The sequence below is a fragment of the Athene cunicularia genome (assembly GCF_003259725.1).
Source record: "Athene cunicularia isolate RWA chromosome 8 unlocalized genomic scaffold, athCun1 chr8_part1, whole genome shotgun sequence".
Taxonomy (NCBI): domain Eukaryota; kingdom Metazoa; phylum Chordata; class Aves; order Strigiformes; family Strigidae; genus Athene; species Athene cunicularia.
In genome coordinates this window covers 1751647-1778021 of record NW_020799109.1, presented here as the reverse complement: position 1 = coordinate 1778021, position 26375 = coordinate 1751647, and the positions used below count along the sequence as shown (strand labels likewise).

Genomic DNA, 26375 nt, shown 5'->3' with positions numbered 1-26375 from the left:
GAAGGAAAATGCTTTAGAAAATCTTGGAATAATAGTACTAGTTTTTACTTGAGTTTAAATTTATCCGTTTCTAACATGATATCTTCTTTTAATTCTGCATATAATTCTGGCTGTACAGATTTTGGAAGTGTAGTAGGAGTACAAACTAGATAAAGTATTATGCATACACACAAGTATCTATCGTGAATGTGCAAATTGGAGTTTTCCAAATTATTTCTTGGCCAAATGGCACACGTTTTTCATGAAGGCAGCATTGTATATTATGTAATATAACAATATCCATGGTACCAAACAACATCTCAGTTTCCAGAACGTGGCAGGGAAAGGGGTCCTGCAGCTCTCTGAAAGAAAAAGTCAGTTTTCCTAACTGAAAAAAACACTTCATTAGGCCTGTTCCCAAAAATAGTTGAAAGATTTGCTTGAATTTTCAAAACAAATGAGGTTTGCGTGTCTGACATGCAAATTTCATCCCAGGAGGTTGAAGATTGGCCGAGTTATAAGCAAGGGAAAACAGAATTTTATGAAAGAAGATGTTTGTTCTGATTATAAATGTAAGGTTACCAAATGCGGCAGGCCAAAGGATATCACTGTTACATAAAGATTGTTGGGGAAGTCTATTTTTTTTTTCCATATTTCAAAAAAATAGATTTGTTTTGTAGTCTGTGGTCATATTAATTTGTGTTATAAATGTACTTGGGAAGAAAGTCTGGCTTGCGCAGTAATTTTTTTTTTTTTCTTTCTCACAGCTGGGTTAGATATTAAGATTAAATTGCTTTTTCCTTTTGTTCTGTGAGGAACTCTAACTGTGATTTGTGATTACCTTTTAAAAGTGTGTGCCTTAATTTAAATAGAACAGGGAATTTGTGTATTGCATAGCATGCAGTTTCAAATAAGAAGAATAATTTCTCTTAAACTGCTTCCACTGCCAATGTAATCTGGCAGATACCTTGGTTGTGCAAAAGGGGATTTATTTAATACACAGAGCTAGATCGGAGCTGGTTCTGTTAAAAACTAACATCTCTACTGTTAGTTTCCAGTTTTGGATTGGCATAAAGGAAGAATTGGAAATGAGCAGATAGAGATGGAGAGAAAGTAGCATTACTCCATCTGGCAAGAGCACCGATTTGTGCCATACTAAGCTGATTGTGGAATTGTAATGCTATTTTCAGAATGAATTGTTTTGCTTTTTTTATACTTTCATCAACTCAATTATTGCATCACAAAATAGGCAGTTTTTTCCAATTATTCTTGCTGAGATAGTGCAGCAATATTGATGCATAGAGGAGAAAATGAATGCTGTTTATCTTAAATTGCTTCCGCATGGTTTTGGTGCTTTATTTGTAAATATATTATTTGCAGTGACTTGCTTTGTATCAGATGAATTATTGAATTGAGTTTGTACAGGTTTAACATAGAAAAAATAATTTCCTGTGTTTTCTTTTTTAGCCTTCTGTTGAGTCTTCAAGCCCAGGTAAATATTTTTGATGTTTCCTAAACTTGTGAGGGAAGAGGGCACCCTTGAAAAATTATTTTTGCTGGTCTCTCCCAGTTAGTAATCTAAGGGTATAATTTGATGAAGAGGTTGGTGGCAATACTGGTTTAAGCAGTCACTGCTTTCTTCCAGTCTGTGCCAGCACAAGTTTCTAAATGGTAAAATCCACTGGGGAAATACGATTCTTGCCTCTGCAAAAAACCCATGTGTTTGGGAATGCTGACGGCCTGAGGAGCACAGTGTCAGCCAGTGCTGGGGGCATGGACAAGATGCTTCACCCAGCAATGCGGTTGCCATCCCTCTGGGCTTGGCTGCCCGTTGGTGTTAAATACAGAGTTAAAAGTTAAGGCACTGTGTGCTCTCAATTAATAGATACACCATTGCTGTAAGTCTTTATGCATAACAGCATCAAGAGCAAAAAGCAGCAAGAAAAACAGGTTGGTTTTTTTTTTTACCTCACTGGATTGCTAAAAATGAGGGGTTTCAGGACTTCTGTTTTTAAAGCTGCTTATTTTCTGATATTCCAGTGTCCCAGAGCTACTGGCTATCTAATAGTCAGCCTAAGTGCAAATTATGAATATCTGGGGGGTTTTTGTTGGCTTTGGTACCACTGTACTTAGTGTTATTTACTTCCAAGCTTTTTGGCATCCTACTAGTGGAAAAGCTTTCCAGTAGTTACTTTAGCTGGACTGCCTTGTCTCTTGAGCTCTTATTTCTTCCTGAGTAACAATCAATTCCTTTCACACTTCAAACTCTGAAGTATAGTTAATCCTTGCAGTCAACCCCCTCCCTCTTGCACCCTTCACATGGGTACACTCTTCAAGCTTTGGAAAATGAAATTTAAATTGTCCACAGAGACAAGTGGAAAAATGTTAGGGTTAGAATTAGACATCAGGTATTGCTGAATTACATAGAAACGCTGCATCTGCCAAACCATTCATCCATTCATTTATTTTTCATTGTCACAAAATATAACCAGAGTTTTCTACGAAGAACTGTGAAAAAACGGCGTGGGGAAAAATAACTAAGGGTTCTGCATCATAAATAAAATCTGCATAACTGTGAAGCTTACTTTAAGTTTAAATTCTGGAAAAGTCATTAGACTGTCTTTGTAGTTGTAAACAAGAAAGCTTCCAAAGTAAAAAGGAAACAACTGCCCTGACTTTATATTTTATGAGTATTCTCCTCCCAGGAGAACTCTTGATTCAGGCAGGTTGATGACTATGTAAGAATTAAGTCTTCAAAACCTGAACATTTTACATTTAACTAGGGGCCTGATGTCCAGATATATAGTGCTGTGAGAACTGGCTGGTTAAACACTATTTCCTGGTTCTTTTTCCATGATCTCTTACTACCCAAAGGACAGCTTTCACTGTCCTCTGAATAATGAGATTGGCTTTCCCTAAGCTAAATGATTGAGGGATTCAGAGGATATTTTAATTTCGGAGTATAATTTGAGTATTAAAATGTCACCAAAATAAAAAAAATTAAACTCTGCGAGGCCATGATCTAACTAAAAACATTCTTTAAAATGTTTTCTATCAGGAGGTTCAGCAACATCTGATGACCATGAATTTGATCCATCAGCTGATATGCTGGTGCATGACTTTGATGATGAACGGACATTAGAAGAGGAGGAAATGATGGAAGGAGAAACAAACTTCAATTCTGAAATAGAGGATCTTAACAGGGTAGGTAGCCTTAAGTAGTCATAAAACATAACCACAGCCCACAGTCTCACACAAACCATATGCAGGTTTTTTCCCTTATATTTGGAATTTTAAAAAACCACCCCTAAAACACTAATAGGCAAATAATATAGACGGGGTAAGGGGCTGAGCTAAATTTGCAGTTCTCAAAAGATGGGAAAAGGAAACTGGTACATAAATACTTAATAATGTATAACGCTGTGCTTGTTTAGTTTCTTTTTGCATATACGTGCTGGTGTAAAATTTGCATTCGAGAGCATTCAAGTTAAAGTACTCTCTGACTTAAACTTACATATTCCAGTGTTATTTTCCAAAGCACGTGCACTTGATTAGTGCATATAGATTTTGATTTTTTGAAAAATCCCGTAATTTTACATTTCTTTGGCATTTTTGTACAAACATTTGTATAATACTTTAGTGGAGCATATAGGAGCGTCTCCATTTTTAAGATAGAGGAAATGGAGATGCAGATGAAACGATTTGCTCAAAGCAAAGAGTTGTCAGCAGAGCTGGGATCAGAACTCACAATTATTGTTAACAGTGATAAATATATCTTAAAATGTGGATCTTCTGAAATAATTGCATATAAGATTTATTTGGCATTTTGAAGTTATGCTGTCACTTATGTATTGTCTTAAAATACTTCCCAGACAGGAATAATATTCTTAAATTACAAACTAGGTTCATTATAAATACAAAGTAATTTAGATATTGTCTATGACCTCACTGGCTGAAAAGGCTTCCAGAACAGATCATTAATGATTCTCAGATGCACATTTGCTGTACAAATTCTACTTAGTGTAAGTGATTATGCCAGTATGATTTTAAATTAATTTAGTGCATTTAATTTACACTTCGGGTGTAAATGACAGTTTCTTTCTGGTAATTTCAGGTTTGATATTAAATGGTAAACATAGAGATAAATAAATAGTTTGTGAATCTAAATATGCTTCATCTAGGTTAAGTGAGAAATGGAGCTCCACATGTATGTCATGTGGTTTTTAAGCTGAAACTGTGGTTTTTTTCCCCTCATATTTTGTGAAGAGTCAACATCTGGTTGTGTAATTCTATCACCACATTGCAGTGCTTTGTTTATAACTATTTCAGCCATCAGTTTATTCCCTCATCCCTTGGTTGTGGGCTGCGAGTGTGTAATTTCTCCCCGTGTCAGCTCTGGTGTGATCAGGAACCGTGAGCAGCGGTGTAACTCAGGTTCACACTGCTGGTGTGCTGCTCTTCTCTGCAGGATGCTTTTACAGACTGGCAGAGACCTTGTGGTCAGTGCGTACGTGTGTTGCAGGTCAGGCTTTTACAGAGTTTCAGATGTTTCCACACCAGCAGGATCTTGCTGGAGACCTGTGGCTGCTTCTAATTGTGGGATAGCAGGCCACACATCAAGGATTGCTTTTATATCTCTTTTTTTTTTTTTTTTTTTTAATCATGGATGATAGGCAATCTAAATCTCAAACTTATTGTCAAGACAAGTGCTCTCCTGTTTTTCTTTCCACTGACATTTACATGTATTATTTCAGATTTCCTCCAGCCTGATTTACTAGTTTGGCTCCTTCAGAGAGGAGGTGGCAGTCAGGTTTTGCAAAAGAATTTTTGAACTTTAATAGTTTAACTCCTGAATATCATAAAAATTGCACCTTCCTCTGAGGGTGAGGATCTCACAGGTTGAAACTCCAATGAATTTCTAATGCGTTAGCCCTTGCAGTTGAGTAGCATCCTGCATTTCAGGTACGTGTATACGCTTTTATCTGAGTGGCAGTAGCATATCTGTGTCTGGAGGCCTGAAGGCACCCTCTATGCTGCTCTGATATAGGAAAAAATACAGTTTTCTGGGAGCAGAACAGTACTTGAAAGGAATCAGAAGTATTGGATTTGGTGGCTCTTCGTGGTATTTCTTGAAGGGTAAGAGTTTTTCTTGGTCAGGAGAGCTGCCTGCGAGGTAGCAGACTGTCCTTGATCGTATCCAGACATGTATTCAGGAATACGATTTTCATGTGTAGGAGCATCTATACCAGATCTGACCAAAGTCCTGGCTAACCAGTATTCCTTCTTCAGCAGCCCGAGAGACAGTGCTCAGGAAGGTGTGCCTGGGAGAGGCACATCCCTCAGCGTCCCGGGCCTACGCTGGCGCTGCGGTTTTCCAAAAGGCAGGAAATTTGGCAGCATAATTTTGGTAGAAGAAAACTGCATTCACACTCAGTCTTAGAAATAATAGATGACCCAGGCCCCAGTAGGGTGCAGAAACTCAACATCCTCCTACTCTCAGCTAAGCTGGGTGTACAAAGCATGAGCCGGAGGGAGCGTGGCATGGAGGGTTGGAGGAGAGTGAGGGCTGGTTCTTCACCTCGGTGCTGCCCCGTCTCTGGGCAGAGCACTGCTGGGGGGTGCTGGCTGGCCTCCCGGGTGCCTCGAGGACGTGGGGAGCATTGCCAGGGTGCTGCGTGTGGTGCCTCCCTGCATTACTTACAGATTTTTAAGCCTTTGACTCCCTCCCTTTTTCCATTTGTTGTTTCATATAATCACTTGGTTTCTCCTTTCGGGGTCCCCCTTTTCAGGGAGGGCTCTTGGGTTTTCTTAGGGTTATGCACCAGCATCCTCTTATCTTTAAATGAGAGAATCATACCTGGAAGCATTGAGAGAGTTTCTCCCAAATACTCTCCCAGCCTCTAGCAGGGTGCAGTTCAGGCACGTATGAAAAAGATGTTGTCTCTTTGTCTGTAATGCTGCCTGTCAGTGTTATTTTGCCACCTCCTGTGGATTTGTCCGTTTGATTTTTGACCTCCGTGAAGTTGGTGTCCACGAGGCATGTGGCAGTGTTGCGCAGTTCATGTCGTGTGAGAAGCACGTTTGGTTTTTCAGACCTATTCTGTGTTCATTTCAGTGGTTGCCCCTGAGCTCTTCAATTAGAAGAGTGTACAGTCATTTGTAATTACCTTCTCTGTGCTGCTTATGTAGTTCTCTGTTTTACCACTCCCCCTCACTTACCTCTACTCCAGACACGAGTTATAATCCATTTCTTGTTATTAAGCATCTTCCACATCAGAAATTTCTGTGTCTTCGATAATCCTTGTTACTTTTTTAACTTTTCCTGGTTTTGCAATATCCTGAAGCAGTACGAAAATCACGATTTGTGTTCTGTCTCGGGGAGCTGCTGGCCCTTGGAGCTTTTTGAATTGTCATGGACTATTTGAAGTTTAGAGGCTCTGCCTAAGAAAAATGTTATAAATACAATAGCACTTTCCTAGGGAATATGTAGTAAGTAATACACCTGCTACGTAGCTCACACATACCTACAAATTGCAGTACAAGTTCTTTTGAATTCTCAGTGTGTATCTACAGATGGGGTAGTGGTGAGGAGTGCTTAAGGAACGTATATTATTACTTTCCAATATGTACTGGGGAACATTTGTTTGGATAATTATGAATAGGATTTTTCTGATAGCTATGCTGTCAGGTTTTAATTAAGATCACAGTCCTGTCATGTTGTCTGTGTCAATAAAATATGAATTCCCCTTTTCTAAGAGTTTTTTCTATGAAATGATATAATAGGGACCAAGAAGTCAAGAGGGAAGATGAGGACATTTAGATCCACATGGTGTGCATCTACTGTGTATATAGCTTCACCAAAGAGTAGACCAGTAAGTGGTAGAATGGCTGAGTTCCTCAAAGTAAAATAAAATAGACAAGGAGTACTGGTAACGCCTCTGTTACTCTTTATTTTTACACAGGAGAACTAACTACACTTGCTTCTTGTAATTGGTGTTAGTATGTTTCCAGAAACTAGAAATGTGATGATCAGTGAAGGCCCTTAGGGTAGGAGTTCATCAGAGGAAGTCTAAGGTCAGTCAATAACTAAAAAAAAATCTGATTATCAGCCGAGATGTACATTACATACTAAGAAGAAATATTTAGAGCAAGCAGACACCTCTAAGTAATAAACAGAGGATTTGATCCTGTGAGCGAGATCATTTTAAAATGCTCTCTGAAAGTTTCTGCTTTGAAAAATTTCATTAGAGATGCCGTATGCTGCCCCCAAAGGCTGGATGCTGAGGTCTTAAAAGTAATAAAGTAAGTAATTTGTGGACCCAGCAGTTAATAATTCTTATTAATCAAGTGAATGTAGTTGATAACAGTTTGGGAGCCACTGCATTTGAGAACCAACTGTATCATTTAAAATGTCTCTTCAGAGTGGACCAGCATGCTAAATATAAGGATTTTTAAATGTGCACATATTTTAGCCGATTTGCTTCCAACTCTGGATGGTTTTGTAGGCAGCTAGCTTAAAATGTATATAAATCTGTAAACATTACTACTATCTTTACCTTGGTGTCAGGTGATCCTGAATAGAAGGGATCCCTCACCCCCATCCAACCCCTCATTTTTTGTTTTGCCCAGAGAGGGGAGAGGTACAGAGAGACAGAGAGGTGCATTTTTGGTGTAATTTTGTATTCAAAGCCAGGGTTGTAGAACGGTGTGGAATTGTCCCTGCTGCACAACTCCGCAGACAAAGATTGAATTCCATGTTCAAGTTCTAGTCCTTATTCTGCTGAATTCTTGGAAACACTGCAGAAATCACTGCCTTGTGCTTGGATAAATTCCTGCCTGCAAAAACTGTCAGTATCTTCGCTGTCTGTGTGAAGCAGCTGCTGGTGGTGCATATTTTAGCTGTTTTTTCCACAAATATGTACAAAATACTACATTTTTTTCAGGTAGTTTTTGAACAGTAAAGGGAATACCAATATATATTCCAGTAAGGAGCGTGTCTGCTCTGTGTACTGAAGGGGTATGACGTAACCAGACGTAACCTGCCACGTTGCAGTGCTTGTGTTTTGGTAAAATAGTAGTAGACAAGTACCGGGGGTGGGATGGGGCATATTGCCCTTTGGTGCCCTTTTAATGAGCTTTATGGCTTTGACAGGTTGTTGGTACGTGATGTCTGCTGTAGATTTAGAAAGGATGGGGAAATTAAAAGTTCCTCTGCATAAAAAAAAACCCACACGTTTTTCTTAGGAGCCAAAGCTTAGAATTCTGACTGTCCATTCGTTTCGGAGTGGCCATTCTTAGTATATGTGATCATCATCGCTCCCTTTTTGCTGTGTTGTGTTTAAAGTGCACACCCTTGAGCTGTAGAGCAGATGTGGGACGTGAGATATTTTTGTTAAAATCTCAAACTTTGTTTGGATGTTTATCAGGAAAGTGATATGCCAATCCAGGAGCTACTTAGCCGTTATGGCTACGATGGTACCATTCCACTCCAAGAAGATGATGACGAGGAAGATGAGGAAGAGGAGGAGGAGGAGGGAGAAGATGATGATGATGTTGATAATGATGACAACAGTGGCTGTAGCGGTGAAAACAAAGTAAGTGTCTACACTAATTTGAAATTGATTTTCATACAGTCATTCTGTACTAGACAACCACTCAAGGCACTAGATCACGGCAGAGGTAATTTGTAATATAATTGATTTCAGGTGCTTTGTGTGCTGAACTCTAATGTTTTTTTCTTAATTACCTGTCTATATTTTTCTTTATTGCTCTTAATTTCATCTGTATCATTCCAGAACTGTTACTGAGGCCAATTAGAGTACGCATAGGCATATAGTGTCATGTAAGAAGGGATTGTAATTGTCCTTCAGAAATAGTCCTGACTTCAAAACTGAGGTTTTAAATGCCTGAAGACACCTTTATAGATACAGCTGAATACCTGTTTCAAGATGAAAAGCTGAGCAGTGAAGTGTGGAATTGAATAAAATGTGTCTCTGAGTATTGGAGATTGCTGCAAGTTTTCTAGCTTTACCATTTTAAATTGCATTTTTTCAGCCTGGCAGCCCTGGTTGTACTTAAACTGTCAGCTGGATCTAATGCTTCAAGTATCTTTGCAAAATGCTCTTAAAATAAATTTTCTGATTTTAGAAGGGTCTTTTCTACTTGAGTATGTCATACATATTTGTAACAATTGTGTCCTGTGATGGGCACAGCTGTAATTTCTCCATTACTGGTGGTATTCAGAGTTGCATCCTGAATTCCATTAAAATATGAAACCCTTTGTATTGTCAGTTACAAAAAGCTCAGGCATTAATGGAAGTTACATTATCTAATCTGGCTTTAAAAAGGATGCATTTTGGTTTTTTGATATCTCACCCATTTTAGAATCCCTGGAATGGAACAGAGAGATGAGGAATGATGTATCTGATTTAGAAAATGAAGTTCTTGGGATTTACAGGCTCCCTTGACAGATGCTGTAAAAGATTGCTATGGGTTGAATAGTTCATAAAGAAGGAAGATACATAGTTCTGTTTCATTGGAAAAGGTTCGGGAATCTGGAAAGGGGGAGAAACTTACGTAACATGAAGTATGCAAAATTAAAATAAGACACAGAAGTGGTTTATTTTGTTGTGCATGGGGGTGTTCCTCACGTCTCGCTTTCCTTCTCGTGTCCTTGCTTCTTAATTACTTCCTGACCCAGCGTCCCTCTCCTGCATTCTCAGGGCCTGCCCTGTAGTTCTCCAGTTCTATTACGAGCTGATTTAAGATGCTGCCTATCTTTTCTTTTCAATAGATAAGATCTCAGTGTCTGTCGCTGCTGTTAGCAGCAGGAGGAGTCACCTTTGTCCCTCCATGGGGCACTAACCCTCTGTAGCTGCCGCAGAAGCCAGCGTGTTCCTCCTGCCCGGCAGCAGCAGGAATTCCCAGTCTGGCACCGCAAACACAGCCCGTGGTTCAGCTTAATCTAGCCCAGGTTTAGCAAGGCTGAAACAAAGGTTGTGGGGAGGACTAGGCACAAGAGAGCTAGCTAACCTGTTACGATCGTTTGCCTCGGGGTACAAGAATGAGAGCTCTGAAATGCCTGTATGCTCTTAGCAGAGCGGCAGTAAAATACATCTGTGGGGGTGGAATAATTTTATAAATCATTCAAGCTTTCTCTGCAAGTGCTTATCTTTCTACAGCTTATTTAGCTACAGTGCACATAGCTATTTTCTATTTTTAATCTCCTTTAAGCTGCACATGTGATAATACTCTGGTTGCTGGTAAAGGTAGACATAAAGATGTGCTCTGCCTAATGCTTCTGTGTTAGAACTAGCAAGTATAAGTGCTTACAGCGTGGTCATAAAACACATGAAAGGTACTGACAACTACAATGAAACAGAAAACACTAGTATTTTTTTTTAACCTTTACCAATTTAATTTTCCTTAACTGTAGTAATTCCCATAGTTGTTGCTGTTTATCTTCTAATAAAGAAACTTACTCTAATTTTTGATCTTTTAGTGACTCAATGTACATACTCGAACCTACTGTTAATGCTGTTCCTGTGGGCTTGAACTATACTACTGACATTAATTTTTATGGAAAGTCCCCTCACTGGAAGGGTTCAAGGCTGGATTGGACGGAGCTTTGAGCAACCAGGTTTAGAGGAAGGTGTCCCTGCCCGGGGCAGGGGCTTGGAACTTTAAGGTCCCTTCCAACCTGAACCATGCTATGATTTCCATTTGATTGAGAAAAGTATAGCCAGTAAATAATTTCTCCCCTTTTTATAGAAATTTCATAAGGAAGGGTTATAAAGAGCAAAGTAAAATGTAAGGTCAAATGAAATGAAATGAGAACCACAAGGATTTGCTTGACTGATTTAAAAATCTAGGTGTGATATTTAATTGTGGTTCGTATTTCTGATTTGTATGTTAGAGTCTGAGTGTCAGATTGATCTGCTTAAAATCCTGGTCGATAAATAGTGTGATGTGTTATACATTTATTGTGGCTCGGTCTGGACAGGCCACAATCTGTACAGTCACTTCAAGTCAGATAAAAGACATTTGGGTTCGATATATTGACAATTTTGGAAAAAATGTTGCCAAAACATTGTTTGTCACATACAAGGGATAGCTGATTTCTTGTTTGCTTTTTTTATATTTAAGGAGGAGATCATAAAAGATTCATCAGGTCAGGAAGATGAGACACAGTCATCTAATGACGACCCAGCACCATCTGTTGCTTCTCAAGATCCACAGGAGATAATTCGCCCTCGTCGATGTAAATATTTTGATACAAGTATGTACAGTTTAGTACTAAGCACAGTAATCTCAGTATGATTGACCTTCAATTAAGAACAGCTCTAGTTAACATAGTGTTCTGATTCTGAAATATGCACATTGATACCTATAAACATTTGCTTGTTCTCTTTCATAACATTGCTCTTGAGTGTCATCGTGCTCAAAATAATAAGCAAAAACGCCCTGTTTTTAGCTGAATGCTAAATCTTCTCTGCAGATAAGGGACTCTGTATAAGGACAGTAAATAGTCTCTTTTCTTAAAAAAAAAGGATTAATTTTGTGGAAAAAAATTAAATTTCTACAGTTTTGGAAAAGCAGGCTTTCAGACAGCGTAAATCCTTCCATGACACTACTCAGAGTGCTGTAACAGCCCAGTTTATGGTCCTGCAAACTGGTATAGATGTACCCTTCAGAAAAATGTTCCCGTGCGTGGAGAACAGGTGCAGTAAATGACTGTTTAGTGTGGTGTTACCTTACCATCGTAGTTCCAGCTGCCAGTTCACACTAAAGACGTAGGTGAAAATATTTGTAGGAAACGCACTGTTGCAGCTAGGTAGTTGCTGCACAGGGTGTGGTTATCATGGCAAGGCCTGGTGACACCGGGCTGTGTGCTCATTCAAAGAGATAGAAATAGAAATAGAAATAGAACCTCAGCTTTCTTCAAGATGGTTAGTACAGAAAACAAAAGCAATGAAATCTGAAAAAGGCCAGTAGATTGTTAAACCTGTAATAACAAAAGGGGACACAATGATGAAGAAAATTTGCTTCAAGAATTCCACATTTGATACTGTTGCCAGCATTGTGGACTGATTATTTTCTCTCTTGTTTTGTTTAAAAATCGGGTTTGCATCCATTTGAGACTACTGAGCTGGTGTTATGTAGCTGTCCCTTTAGACAACTCTTATTTCTGTGGCAATCCAACAGTGTGATCTGAACCTTTTAGTATTGTGCTATCGGCAGGGCCATTTGGACAACAGATATTTTACCCTTCTTTGATGGAAGTGGCTGTTGCCAGTGTTTGAATTCCTACTGTTCTGTGTTTTAACAAACAAAAGTTAAAGCAAAGCTTCCTTACGATACCTTATACTTGATACTTATTGGCCATGACATTGTAGAAATGCAGTTTTCTAATCCGTAGTTTATTTTAATCCAAAAATGCCAAGGAGCCTCAGCCTGTAGCTGTGCAGAGGATTGCAAATGTCTTAAATGAACTCTATTTTTTTAAACATAGCATTAGTGTAGTGCAAGTGTATTGCATTAGGTTTTGGGGTTTTTTACAGTGTTCAGCTGTGTACAGAATGTAATTTAATATACTAATAATTTTAGTGCTGCTATTATGGTGTGCTGTACATAAACCAGATATTGCAGTTGCTTTCAGTACATTGTGAAAGGCAACTAGCCTATATCATAAAGAGCTTAAAATTTTTGTCAGTCCTTATCCGAAATAATCTATTTTAAATGCTGCTGTGCATCTCTGAGCAGTACATCCAAGCCTACTAAATCCCAGTGAGGCTGAGAAAAGCACACTTGCAGATTTCTCACACCTTGTGCTGTAGTCTACCTTAAATTCAGTGACAGCTGCTGTAAGGGAGAAAACCAGCAGTAACTGAGCTGGGAGCTCTTTGAAAATGGTGTTGAAACCCACATGTGGATGCTGAAAATACATAGAGAAATACTTTCAGGAAGTAGCTGTTTGGATGTGGATCATCTCTACTGCTTCAAAGCTGGGTGAGGGAAGGGAAATTTTAATTAGGTAGTAGTAAAACTGATGGATGTATTCATTTGTACCTTAACTTTTCCGAGCCTGTTGGGTATCTTAATCCATTCTAAACGTGAACGTTGGGTGGGTTATTTTTTAAAGCTGTCAATACTGAACCACTTAGTACTGTCAGTAAAGCTGGCATTTGCAGCTGTGGGGTGTTAGATAAGGTGGCAGCGAGGCAGAGGGGGGCTCTCAAGCGGCTGGAGGCTGATGGGGTGAGAGGCTGGGCTCGTGTCCCCCCAGCACCCGTGCTGCCAGGAGCTGGCTCAGACGTGCCAGGCCCAGTCACAGCTCATTCAGTGTAAACCTTTGAACAATTTCTTGTAGACAGTGAAATAGAAGAGGAATCTGAAGAAGATGAAGATTATATTCCCTCAGAAGACTGGAAAAAGGTAAATACTAAGAGCTGTTAAAAAAGCCTGTATTTCATGAATAATGAGTTGATCTGTTACCTAGTAACTGAGCTCTATAGATCACCCAAACCCTCTCCAGTTTTTCCCCATAAATAAAAGAGTTTTGATAGTTAAAAAGTGTTCCAGATCTCCCCAAATAGTCAAAAATCCATTCCCATATAGTGCCTGTTAACTGTATTTTTAGATTTTGAACAATTAAAGCTTTAAGGGGTAAAAAAAAAAAAAAAAAAGTGGTCATTCTCTTGTTTGCTACCAAAATACATCACAGCTGTGGTTGCTTAACTTCTTATTTCTGTTATTTCAAAACAGGAAATCATGGTGGGCTCTATGTTTCAAGCTGAAATTCCAGCTGGCACATGCAAATACAAAGAGAATGAAAAAGGTGAGACTTAGCACTATTACCATTATGGCTGTGTTTCAGTTTATTTTCCGAGAGAGAGAAAGAAAAGATTTGACTGATGTCATGTGTCTTGCAAAATAAAAGAGCTCCTTTAAGTGAAAAATAGAACCGCCTTGTCAAACTGTAGTTCACCCTGTGCTTCACCATCAGAGCTCGAGTCTTGGAAGGGGAAAAGAAAAGATACTATTGCCAGCCTTGTATTCTAATTTGGTAGTGTACACAAGCTTTCTGTGTAGCTTATGTTAACCTCTTCACCTAGTAGATTTAGTTTATGTAAAACAAAATAGATAATAAAGAAATCATGTTGCTGGAATTGGATTAACACGTTAAAAGAAGCAAAACGGTACCAGCAGCTTTGATTTTCACATTTTATAACTCTTCGATCGGTATTAAAGAACCTCTTGTTCTACTTTTGTTTTTTTTTTCCAGAAACTTTTTTCCCTCTCACAACCAGAGCCTTTGGCTGTATGCTGTCAGTATAATCAAGTCACAAGGGTAGAGCCAGTTTAAACCCAGCTGTGAGCTTAAAAGAAGCAAATTTTCCCGCTCGTTCAGCCCATTACTAAGAATTTGTTTACACTGCTGGTCACTTTGAGACTACCTCTTTTGTAGTTTTACGTAAGTTTTTAAAGTAACTGGCACAAAACCGGGGGCCTTCCTAGAATCTGAGTATATACCCAAGCAGTAGCTGCTGTCTTGCTTCGAGCTCTAGGTTGCAGTAGCTACGCCATAGCCTGATCTAGCTAGGAACAGTCTAAAAAGAGCATCAGTCCTACTGTTGAGTGGGAGCAGGCTCACATCAAAGCTGACACATTGTCAACTCTGGACTTCATAGCCAGAGAGGTTGAAGAGAATGCCATCTAAAACTGCGTGAGAAGCCAGCAGCTTCCATTTTGAATTTTTAATGGCAAATTAGAAAACACCTGCTTTTTAGCTGGGAAGCAGCTGCTTTTTGCACACTTTCCTGCTGCTGTCTGAAAATAGAGCTTGAACTATATATTGAGATGCAGTAAACTATGCTTTACTGGTCACCTGCTTTTCTTGGTATTTACTCAGCTCTAAATGGCTTCTGGCCTCCAATAATAAAAAATATATAGCTGCTTTGTGCATTGCAGTAACCTATATGAAACAGTTCTTTGTAGTCTTGCACACTATTCTTTGCAGAACAGAGAACCTACGTCATGGGCAAAAACCGTTGAGGGGAAGAGTTAAATTTTCTCTAATCATGCTAGGGCTAGTCTAGTTTTATTTACCAGTGGGGTTTTATATCTTTTGCCACTTCTTTCCTTTCTGCTGTGTTGCGGATGTAATCTTTGACAGGACTTCCACTGGAATATTAAACTGAAAAAGTTGAAAAATAAATGCCTGAGACTCTGTATTTAGTACTTTCGTGGACATATCCCATCATCTTATTTATTCTCTAATGAAGGGGAAATTCTAACTGTAAAATTCCCAAACACTAGGAAGGCTAGTCCTTGCATATCCAGTCCTGTAACCAAAAGCACAAAAATGCTGGAACTCGTAAGAACTGCTTTTCAGGATGTGTTCTGACACGCTGTTGTGAGGAAAGAGCAACCATGTAATCTACACTGAGCTAATTACAGCTCTCCGAGAAGGATGCCTGGAGACCAAATTAGCTGCTACTGAATAATTTCAGGTTACACAAAAAATCTGCAAATTTAAAAGATATGTTTTCAGAAGGCTTGGACTTGAAAATCGGAGGATAGCTCTGAAAACTGAAAGGTGCTGAAGCTGCTTTGAGAATTACTGACTGCCGTCATTCATAAACTTTGCAGTCTAATTAGCATGCATCATTAAGAGTGGCTTAGAACTGATTCCCAGTTACCTCCTGAAAGGAATTGTTGCTTCTGTAGGGATTTGTATCCCCAAGATACCTAGAATCTTTTTCTTAAATGAGCAACCAAACATCAGATTAGGACTAGCCTTTGAAACAAAAAGCTCCCAGAAAATTGTTTCCAAAGAGCGTATCATTCATGAAATGAAGCTGTCTTTCTTTGCAAGACACTTAATAATTTTTCTTACCGGTTTTATTTTTTATCTGTAGTCTACTTTCATGTTAAAATTTTTTTTTTTTTTCAAGTAGAGAAGCATCTAGCCACCACTCTGACCTTTCCACCTGCACGGAATGCTGCTGTGTCTTCCTGCAGTGACCACGCTTTCCCAAGTGTTTGCTCTTTAAGACCAGAATGTTAAAAGTTACTTTCTTGCTGGTTTTTGTAAGGTTATCTTTGATCATGACTGGGCCACAAGAAAGGTCTGGATACTTTCTTGATTCTAGTTTTTTTAATAATGTGAATTTTACTGTATTTTGCTGTAGTAGTTCTTTTAATCCTACAAAGCTTGTAGACTCTTCAAAAATAAAAATGGGAGGTAATTCAGAGGTTATATCATTGGGCCATGTTTCTCCCATTCATTTCACTTTACTGTGGCTTCCCTGGTCTGAAAGCCCATGCAAAAGCTCTGAGAAAACCGATTTGATAGTATTAAAATTCAGGGATCTTTTCCTGAATGATTTTGTTTTAGAAAGTATTTCTTGGATGAAGTAGGAAGGTCTTAGCAAAGTCTCCTTTTAGAAGGTGCTTGACCTCAGAATGTCTGGCAGCTGGGTGTCGTCTTCCCTGGAGAAGTAGTGGACCTTGTTGTTGGCTTTTGCCAGCCCTGTTAGCTGAGACTTTTACATTTAGTGGCCCAGACACCTGGCTGTGTTTTTACCACCATTTTTCGTGGTGTGCGTTTTGGTTTTATGTGATTGATGTTAGTCATCTTGCAAGAAAACAGATACCATTATTTTCTGAAATAGTTTTCCATGCCTGCTGGCTGCCATCGGCAAGACTGTGTGCTTGGGGAAGAGACATGCCTGGGTGGATCCTTCAGGGGCTGCCGGGTAGTGCTGCTGCTTCGTCATTTAAGCGGTTTCAGGAGGAGGATGGGGAAGGTGGAGTTTCTGGAATTTCCTAAATGGGTGCCAGAATCTAGAGCACAGGTTATGCCAGAGATTTGAAGACAGTATAAGGTATAGGATCCTAATCGCTGGGATCTTTCACCCTGTCCTTAGGTGTGTTCTGTTGGGGCTCTAGTGATTTTCCAAGGTTTCATAACCGCATAATCTTTATAAGAGAGAATAAACTTCCATATTGTTTTAGCCTGCTTGTCTTTTTCCTGTGCTTAATTTAGTGTATGAAAACGATGACCAGCTGCTGTGGAATCCTGACTTCTTACCAGAAGATAAAGTGATCGAGTTCCTAAATGAAGCATCAAGGCGTACGGGTGATGAGAAAGGCCTAGATGCAATTCCTGAAGGATCACATATTAAAGACAACGAGCAGGTATATCAGAATAATGAGGATCTGTAGTTTAATATTACAGAATGAATTACCCCTTTATTTTATTTTACTCCAAGAATTAAAATTGTGTTTGAAACAGCTTTATTGTTCCTTTTGGAAATGGAAATATGATGGGATTTTTGCCTCTCCACAAATATGAAACTGTTAATTGGGGCTTAATGTTGCTTTATGTGTCAGTGCATTATTTTATGTATGAATAATGGTGTATGAATGAGTTCTGTTCTTTCCGTTGCAAGTTTTTTTTAAAGCTATATGGACGTATACTTTTTTAATTCATACAAAAAAAACCCCATCAATTTTACAAATGCATGCACTAGATGAAAACATTAAAATTCTTTGCCTGGGTATATTCTTGGTTAATCAGAGATTTGGAAATTTAAACAGAGGAAATATAGCTTTGTGCTGTCTTAAATTATATTACATTCATTCAGAGAGTTTATTTTTAATCTTAATAGGTATTAGTGATTTACTGAGTATGCTTCTGTGGCACAACATAAATTGAGTGGTACTGAGAATGTTAAATGTGTGTCTTTTCATCTTTTCAGGCATTGTATGAACTGGTTAAGTGCAATTTTGATACTGAAGAATCATTACGAAGGCTGAGATTTAATGTAAAAGCAGCCAGAGGTGAGCATATGCTGAAAGTTAAGTTTCTAATGTTGAATTCTCATTTTATTGTTGTTACACGGGTATTGCGGTTTGCTGTCAGCAGACTGAGAAATTTTATTAGAGCTTGGCTGCCTGTAAGCTGTACGTATCAGTGCCCATTTAAATTTCCATCTCTCAGCTGAAGGTTGCATTAGCAGATGTAGTATAAACAGGTACATGATCAAAGAGGGCGTGCAAATTAACTTCCCGTCAGTAGAGCTTGATATTTATATCTGTGACTTGAGTAACAAGTTGAAATTTAAGATTACTTCTTAGCGACTGAATTGTGCATTTCTTGGGCATTTTGTTCCTTGTTCTTCTAAACCTTTTCAGTCCTCAAAGATAATGGAACGATCATGAAATAAAATTAAATCATTCACAATTCTGAGTAAAGGAGAATGAGCATCTAAACCTTTTGTTTAACAAAGTGTAACAGTGAAAAGACCCTGGTCTTAAAGATGCTTTTGGAGCTTTAAGCATTTCCTGGTTTGGTATTGATCTCTATACTCAAAGGAACAAGAAACTAAGAGAGGGCACAAGTTATTTTCCTTGCACATTGATCTGTTGGTTCTGCTCTCAAACCTGTGGCTTCTCCAGAGTTTACTGTGCAAATCACGAGACGAGAACGATCAAAGAGAGAGGATTAGTTTGTTCTGCCACTGTTTTAAACCTTTTTTATTTGTGACCTTAAGAATCAATAAGGCCAAATTGCATTAAGTTCTTAGAAGTGTGACTGAAAGTTATTAGGGGTTTGTTCTGGCTTCAGTGGGCCAAGATTCCTCACCCAACAGTGTGATCAGCACAGTTTCCGATTCTACCTGGCTGGAATTAACAGCCTATCATTGCTGGCTCTTACCAGCAGTAAAGAAGATCTCATTCCTCATTCCTTTTCCCCTGCTTCTTCCAAATACCAGCAGGCTGTTTGAGTCCGTAGCATGAGCTCCTGCGTGTTGTGTCCTGGCGTGAGGGATACCCAGTGAGACCAAGATTCTAAGCCCTTCTTCCTTTTCCTGCTGCTTAGTGACTTTCCCCGTGCAGGGCTGGAGTTATGGACCTTTTCTAACAGTCCCTGCTGACTTCGGGCAGGCAAATATCCCACCTAGTCACCCAAAGGGAGAACTTCCATTTCTGTACTAGTAAGTGAAATTTCTGGAGGTGGTTCTCATTTAGTCAGCAGACGGCGTAAGAAATTTGAATACCACGTATGTTTTCTGTCACTTTAGTTTTCTTTCATTGGCCGTATGCTTTTTTGTTAAGTATTTTCTTCATTGCATTTCCTTGCTATAGAAGAATTATCTGTTTGGACAGAAGAAGAATGTCGAAACTTTGAACAAGGGCTGAAAGTCTACGGCAAGGATTTCCATGTGATTCAGGCAAATAAGGTAAACACTGATTTTAAGTGTGGGGGGGGGGTTTAAAGCAATGTAATTGTAAATACATTCTTATCCTCAATTTCCTTCACAAATGACAATATTTAATTCTATTAATTTTTGCTGCATGTACATCCAAATTGGTTTCTCAAAGTCCAGACTCCTCTCTAATGGTGGCTGTGAATGCAAAGTTCAGAAAAGTACAAAAATCCCGCCGTGCGTACATTCGGGAAGATCTGCACCCCTAGAGCCTTACTCTGGTCTTGAGTAGACTGGTGATACAGGCTTGAATATTTCTCCTGAAGCTGTTGCTCACAACATCTTCAGATTTCTTTGAAAAACTATTACATTTTGCGTTTCAATTTCTGGGCCTCTGAAATTTTGAGTCAATAGTTTCCGCTATCTCCTGTAAAGTAGCATTGACTTTGAGTCTCACACCTTTTGATTTAAATGATAGCTTTTTGCCAAAAAATGTATTTAAATTCATCAAAATTTGCATGGCACCTATTTCCTAGGTACGAACAAGATCAGTTGGTGAGTGTGTAGCATTTTATTACATGTGGAAGAAATCAGAGCGTTATGATTTCTTTGCGCAGCAGACCCGATTTGGAAAGAAGAAATACAATCTTCATCCTGGCGTAACGTAAGACGTGCATTATTTTTATGTGCTTTTACATTTTGGATCTAAGTCTTTATTTTATACTACTCTAATCTGAAATGGGTATGACAACCGAGGGATTCCACAGTCCCAATTTGCAGCAGGAAAACGGCCAAGGTGTAAGAAAAGCTTACTAGTGCGTATAATGTAATTTCTAAAATACATTTATGTGGAGTAAGGCCAACAATTTGCACTGAACAGCCATTTAATTTAATTTGTTATCTGTTTAAATGTTTCACAAATGCAACATTTCTGCAAATGTGGGCAGGAGTTTTAAATGCTTGTTTTACTTTAAATACATGTTTTATATGCAGGCATTAGTCACAACTTGCAGGTGGGGTTTGTACATGCTGCAGTACACTCTTGAAATGTGGTGTTTGGCAAGAGTTCTGGCCAACACAGTGCCCTGTTCTTGGGCTTTTTTTGGGTGCACGTAGCTCCTGTCCCCATTCACATCTCTGCTAGGCAAAGAGGGAACTGTCTGGGCAGAGCTCTGTATTCTCCTCCCTCAAATTGGAGCAAGGGAGCCAACATATTCTTCTGCCCTTCATTCCAATACTATGATTTTACTATCCCACTCTTTCCACTGACTTTTTCCAAGTCTTTTTACTCTTATTTTTATTTCTCATTTGTTCCTGGCTTCTCTGAAGATCCTTCTTTTGAATATTATTGTTTCTTTAAACATTTTAGAACCGTGTGTTGGACCACCGAAGTGAACTTGCAGTATGGCATTAAGAGGTGCCATCTGCAGACTGTTACAGAGAAGCACCCAGAGCTGCTGGATTTTCTTAACCAGTTGTCAGAGACTGTCTGTCTCCCCCTCTTCTCCCATCTGGGTTGTTTTTTCAGCTGTTAATCACCTAAAACATTCTCTGATTCTTTTGCAGTTGCCTGCATATGGTGATCAGAAGTGTCATTAAGGATTGTACTTGTCTATTCTTGAGTGATTTTTGCAGATCGGTGTGGGAATTTAGGGTGCAGTATCAGTTCCAGAATAATTATGTGTGAGGATATACCGTTTCTGGAGTTAATCCAGACTAATACCATATGTACAAGGGCCTTACCAACCAGCTTTGTTTGTTTAAATCTTTCAGAAGAGATTTGCTATTAGTGACCTAAATTGTCGGACTCTTAATAGATTTCAGATACGGGAACGTCTTTAACTCTGAAATTTTTCACTTGCTTTTCACTTCACCCCTCTCGAGGTTGCACATGCACAAGATTTATTTACTTTAATGGTACGTTACCGCTGCTGCAGCAAATTGCAAGAGCTTAGTACAAACTTGCCTGAGAGCATCACCTTGAAAACACGGTGCACAGCGTCTTGAAATTTCTGCTTGTCCCTGATCTTGTGGGACTTAGCATAAGCACAGGCTGAATTTGTACAAGCTGCCTGCAGGGACTGGTCAACAAATGTGTAGTTACTGTGGTCAAACTGTATGTGGACCAGTTAACACAGGAGGTCTTAAAGTTGTTAACTTTGCAAGTCTGTGCCTTCCAAAACATGCAGAGTGTGAACTGGCTGCACTTGCGGTACGTGTGGTGAATATTTTTCTACAAATAACACCATTAGCTTGCACAGCAAGGGCAGTGCTGAATGTGCTCTTTCTGTTGTGTAGAGATTATATGGACCGTCTCCTGGATGAAAGTGAGAGTGCTGCTTCCAGTAGAGCTCCATCCCCTCCTCCTACAACTTCCAACAGCAGCACCAGCCAGTCCGAAAGGGAAGACAGCACAACCAGCAGCAGTAACCAGAACGGTGAGCACATGCCCTGTTCCTCCTAAACAGAGCTGCCAGATCATCACAGATGACAAGCCAGAGGGGAAAAACAAGCCTGGTTTAGTTTTAAATATCTTCCGAGGTTTTAACAGCTTTAAGTTAACACTTTTTTAAAAAAACCCTACTTTTTCCTGTAGGCACTGGTCACATATTGAAGATAAATCTCCGCTAGAGTCTTCCTTTGAAATGTAATTAATCTGTTCTTGCCTTCCCCGTGCTGGCATAGATGTGTAATGCTTACTTCGTGAGGAGTCCCATGCAGGATATTTAAAACAGCTGGGATGGGAACTGAGCTGGGCTGGTGCTTTGTCTCAGGGACACTGTTAGCTGGGCTTACCAGAAATGGGGCACTGAGGGTCAACAGGAATGGGAGAAGAGCCAGGGCATGATCCCTCGTGAAGGAAGAAAACCTCAAAAGCAAGGGCCAGCTGTTCCAAAGGAGCCAAAGGGAAAAGCAGTGGCAAGAGGAGGGAGGAGCTTAGGGCCTGAATCAGATTGTGAAAATCGAGGGGAAGCTACAGAAGCTGCTCAGGTGAGGACAGCCCAGCTGCAACTTGTACAGCTGTGGGATTCCAGGAGGTTTTCTTGGCTGCTGTTGCTTGTAAGGGCTTCCATAAACTGTCATTTGTATGCAAATAAATCCCCCATTCACCCCACAATGAGGATGCAGAGATCAATACTGGCTGTTTAGGTCAGCAGGGCCAGACTTCTGCTTTACTGACCTGTCACAGGTTGTTTTGTTACTCCTTACACTTCCGTTCTCTTACGGTACGTCTCTGTAACACAGGGGTGTCTGCTAATGGGCCGGGTGAGATACCAAATAAAGAGGAAGCAAAAACTGAAGGATTGCATGTAAATGGACCTACCAGTGGCAAGAAAACACCTCACACGGATCTGGATACAAATGGGTATGAAACTGAAAACCTTTCCGTTGACCCAAAACTTGCTCATTCAGCTTCAAGAAACGAAAATGATTTTGAAGAAAAAAATGAAAGACCTCTAAAAAGGAGAAGAATTAACAGCAATGGAAAAGAGAGTCCAGGTTCTTCAGAGTTCTTCCAAGAAGCAAACTCACATGGGAAGCTTGAAGAACTAGAAACTTTAGATGACTGAGTACTGGGAGCTGATTTTATTCCATGGAGTAAATTTTGGGTGTCTAAAATTTTCAGGGTTGATGGGTTACCTTACAAAATCCAGTTCTGTAAAACAATTCCGCTGAGATTTTTATTTTTTTTCTAATACCTTCTAGTTGGCTCTTGAGATCTGATTATTGGGTTTTTATTTTTTTTATTTTCTTTTATTTTCAGTGCTGAAAAGCAGTAGGAGAATATTCTGTTTCTCAGAGCTGACAACGGTAGTTCTGGGAACTCTTAAGGCTCTTAAAAAATAGTTGAGAAACAAATCAGTGAGTTTCTGCAAAAATACTCCCAGCCTAATAATACATTAAAGAAACTTCTGTGCGTAGTGCACCATTAAGCATTGTACAAGTGAACAAAGCATCCTATTTGAAGCAGGGGGCTGGTTCAGATGTTGCAGGAAGTGAAAATGAAATACAGAACGCCAGGACACGCATCAGAGTAGGCACAGAGACTTCCACTCACGCTAGCGAGAGGAGAGTGTCATCCCATGGCTAAGGAACCCTTATGAATCCTGAAAGTTATGAGCACAACTATTTTTATATATAGAAGTTTTAAAAGGTAAATAAATAAACCAGGTGAGGTTTGTATATGTAAAATTGTTGACATCAATGATGTCTTTCCATATTCTTTATCTGGGCTAAAGAAATACATTCTGTATTTTTCCAGATTTCTTTGTAGCCTTTGAAAGATTTTTACAGTACTTATGTCTTGATTGAACTGTCCTTTCTTAAAACAAAAGCTTGTATAATTTTCTTAACTTGTACAGTTGGTAAACTTTTATGAGAGAATTGATATCCTGAGTCTAATGTCAGCTTCATTTTATTTTGCTGAAGTCTTTTCTAAAAAAAAAAAACCCCAAACCAAACCAATTGACTTTAAAAATGCTTATTAGTCACCGACATGTTACTTTCTTCTCAGAAAACAATTAACATCAAGAATGGTTAGAAGACATTTGATTTTGAAAACATGTTTCTCTTACTTGTGTTTAATGGCAAATAGTGATGCTAAGAATTTGTTAAGCATGATGCTTGCATTGCACAAATTTTCTTGCTTTCATTATACATTTTTCCTCATTTTATTTTTGAGCTCAGATAAATCTCACAGCAGCCAAATGCTTAAGCTCGTTCACCAGGATCGGGTGTTAGATTATCCATTGATTTATCTTTCAGTCTTACCTGTCATCATCTACATTTCACTGAGCACAGGAAGGGTAGGAAATGGGTCACGTGAGTCTGGCTGGACCGGTTAGAAATGCACGTGCAGCTGGTGACCTGGTGCCTGAGCATGAATTCCTGAAAACTAGTGGATGGGTATTTCAGTGGGAGCAGAAACATCCAGACACGTACTTGGTACAGTGAATACACATATATATTCGGGGTGTGTGTGTATATATATATATATATATATATATATATATTCAGTGTGTGTATATATATATTCAATATATATATATATATTCAGTGTATATATATATATATATATATATATGCAATGTATATATATATACAGTATATAGAGATTCACAGGTGCAAGAAGTGAGAAAAAACTATTTATAAAAGCGTGTGGAGCGGGTGATGCTCACATCCCACTAATTTAAAAGTTGTTGAAGTAGGGTTTTACATCCATGAAATAGGCAGATTTTTAAATACCAGTCTTTTGGTTTTCGGTTGGTTGTTTTGTAATTTTTTTTTTTTTTTTAAGCCACAGCTACGCATCTACTGTATTAAAAATAGGAAAAAATTGTTCATTTGTATAATTTAGAATCTTGTGTCCGGCTCCTGTGGCTTACAGGTGTGCTATTAATTTTTAATTGGTTATTTTTACTTAAAAAGTTTCCAGTTTTAAACAGACGGTCCCATAGTTCAAAACTAATGTATCAACCTCAAAACCCCAACTGCTAATGGTTTCGTTTGGTTTATTTTCCTTCTTCAACTACGTGTACTTGGACTTGGTGGTCATTTGTGAGCCAAATCCCGTGGCCGGGCCTGGCTCCATCACCACGCTGAGTTACTGGAGTGTATGAACCAGAAATATTCCCAGAAACGTTGTGAGGAGGGAGCTGCTCTGCCCCCTCAGGCAGGACGCAGCCTCCACCTCCACTTAGCCAGCACTTGACGGGGTCAGGTTGGTTAATACGGGGCCTGATTAATCCATTCCTTGATTGCTTCAGTGAGAGGTTGCTGTTAATTTTACAATATCTGGTTTATTAACAGAAACCCAAAGTATCACAGCCTTATATCAAAGACAGTCTTGAGACAGCTTCAGACTGAGGGTAGCGCAGTGCTTCTAAGAGTCTTTGCAACTAGAGTCCTATTTTCAATTTTATTTTTATGCGGTTTTGTTTGCAAGTTGGAAATACTTCCAAAAATTTATAGTAAAGTTTATAAGTAAATTGTCTCAGGCTTGTGTGTGAAATACAGCACTGTGTATATTTTCAGGAATGTTGCTTTGTTTTTTATCTTACCTTTTTTTTTTTTTTTTTTTTTTTTTTTTTGTGATACGTAGAAGAGCCCTGACATTCCATAATCAACAACTATGTAATGCTCAGCTAGACTTTAAGAATATTTAATTATAATTTACATTTTGTTTATGCTGGTGTTTTATACAATACTTTGTTCATGTTCTTCAAAATGCAGCCACTATAACTTAATAAGTCATTGCACTACTAAAGCTATTTAAAATTCTAGAAATATAGTAACTCTGATTTCATTTACGAAGCTTTCAGTACAGTTTGGAGCCCAGAGGGGTTTGACCCACGTTTCCAAAGGGCCTTGGGAAGGTCCCAGCTCGCGCGTGGCGCTCGGGAATGTTTTGCAGGTGCTCTGGAGCTGGGTTCAGGAAGCTCTGTAAGACCGCAGCCTGAACAAAGAACCCAGTTCAGGAGAGTAAATCCTTGCTGGGCTTGCTAAAGGATTAAATGTGATATTAAAAAACACAACTACACACACACAAACACAAAAGAAATCTACAAATTAGTTTTCTACATTTTTCCACACATAGTAATTTTGCACTGTTAGTAATTCCCTTCTCTTATCCCCGCTCCCTGTCTGCAATTCTGAAAAAGCTTATTAAAATATTTTTTTAAACATACTGTCTGCATAAAAAATTCCTGAGTTTTTTTTGATCAGAGCAGGGGGTAGAGTATTTCTACTTACAGAGGAGGTGAAGACCCGGTCCTGGTGTAGCAGCGTGGTGGTGACTCCATTACTGCTGCGGTGAAAACCGCGGAAAACAAAATTCCCTTTTCGGATTAAACGGAACGATTTCTTTCATTCCCCAACCCCTTTTTTCCATAACACGTTCCCTGGGCAGAGGTGGGTGCTGGGGTACACTTTCACATAAAGGAGGAGGGAGCGGAGAGCAGCCAGGAAAGGCAGCAGTGGGGTGGCTGGGGAGTACAACTGACCAGTTAATTGTAATTAATTTGATTTCTGAGGCACAGGCTGTTCCTTGGAGGCAGAAGGGTGCTGAGCTTTCTGCAGTCACCCTGCACAAGGCTGAAGCACCTCAGGGCAGGGGGGCAGGTGTGCTCAGGGAGATAGATTTTAGCAAAGCGCAAGGTTTTTTGGGTTGATTTCCCC

At 39.2% G+C, this 26375-nt stretch overlaps 1 protein-coding gene across 1 annotated transcript; it reads left to right on the top strand.

The window, feature by feature from the left end:
* The first annotated feature begins 1373 nt into the window (after positions 1-1373).
* On the top strand, positions 1374-23670 carry MIER1 (MIER1 transcriptional regulator). Its single transcript, XM_026854078.1, has 12 exons — positions 1374-1471; positions 3038-3183; positions 8406-8573; positions 11125-11257; positions 13349-13413; positions 13744-13816; positions 17030-17181; positions 17745-17826; positions 19135-19229; positions 19733-19860; positions 21495-21634; positions 22443-23670. Exons 2-12 carry the CDS (start codon positions 3085-3087, stop codon positions 22766-22768), a joined length of 1461 nt encoding a protein of 486 aa, XP_026709879.1. The 5' UTR covers positions 1374-1471; positions 3038-3084; the 3' UTR covers positions 22769-23670.
* The last annotated feature ends 2705 nt before the right edge of the window (positions 23671-26375 follow it).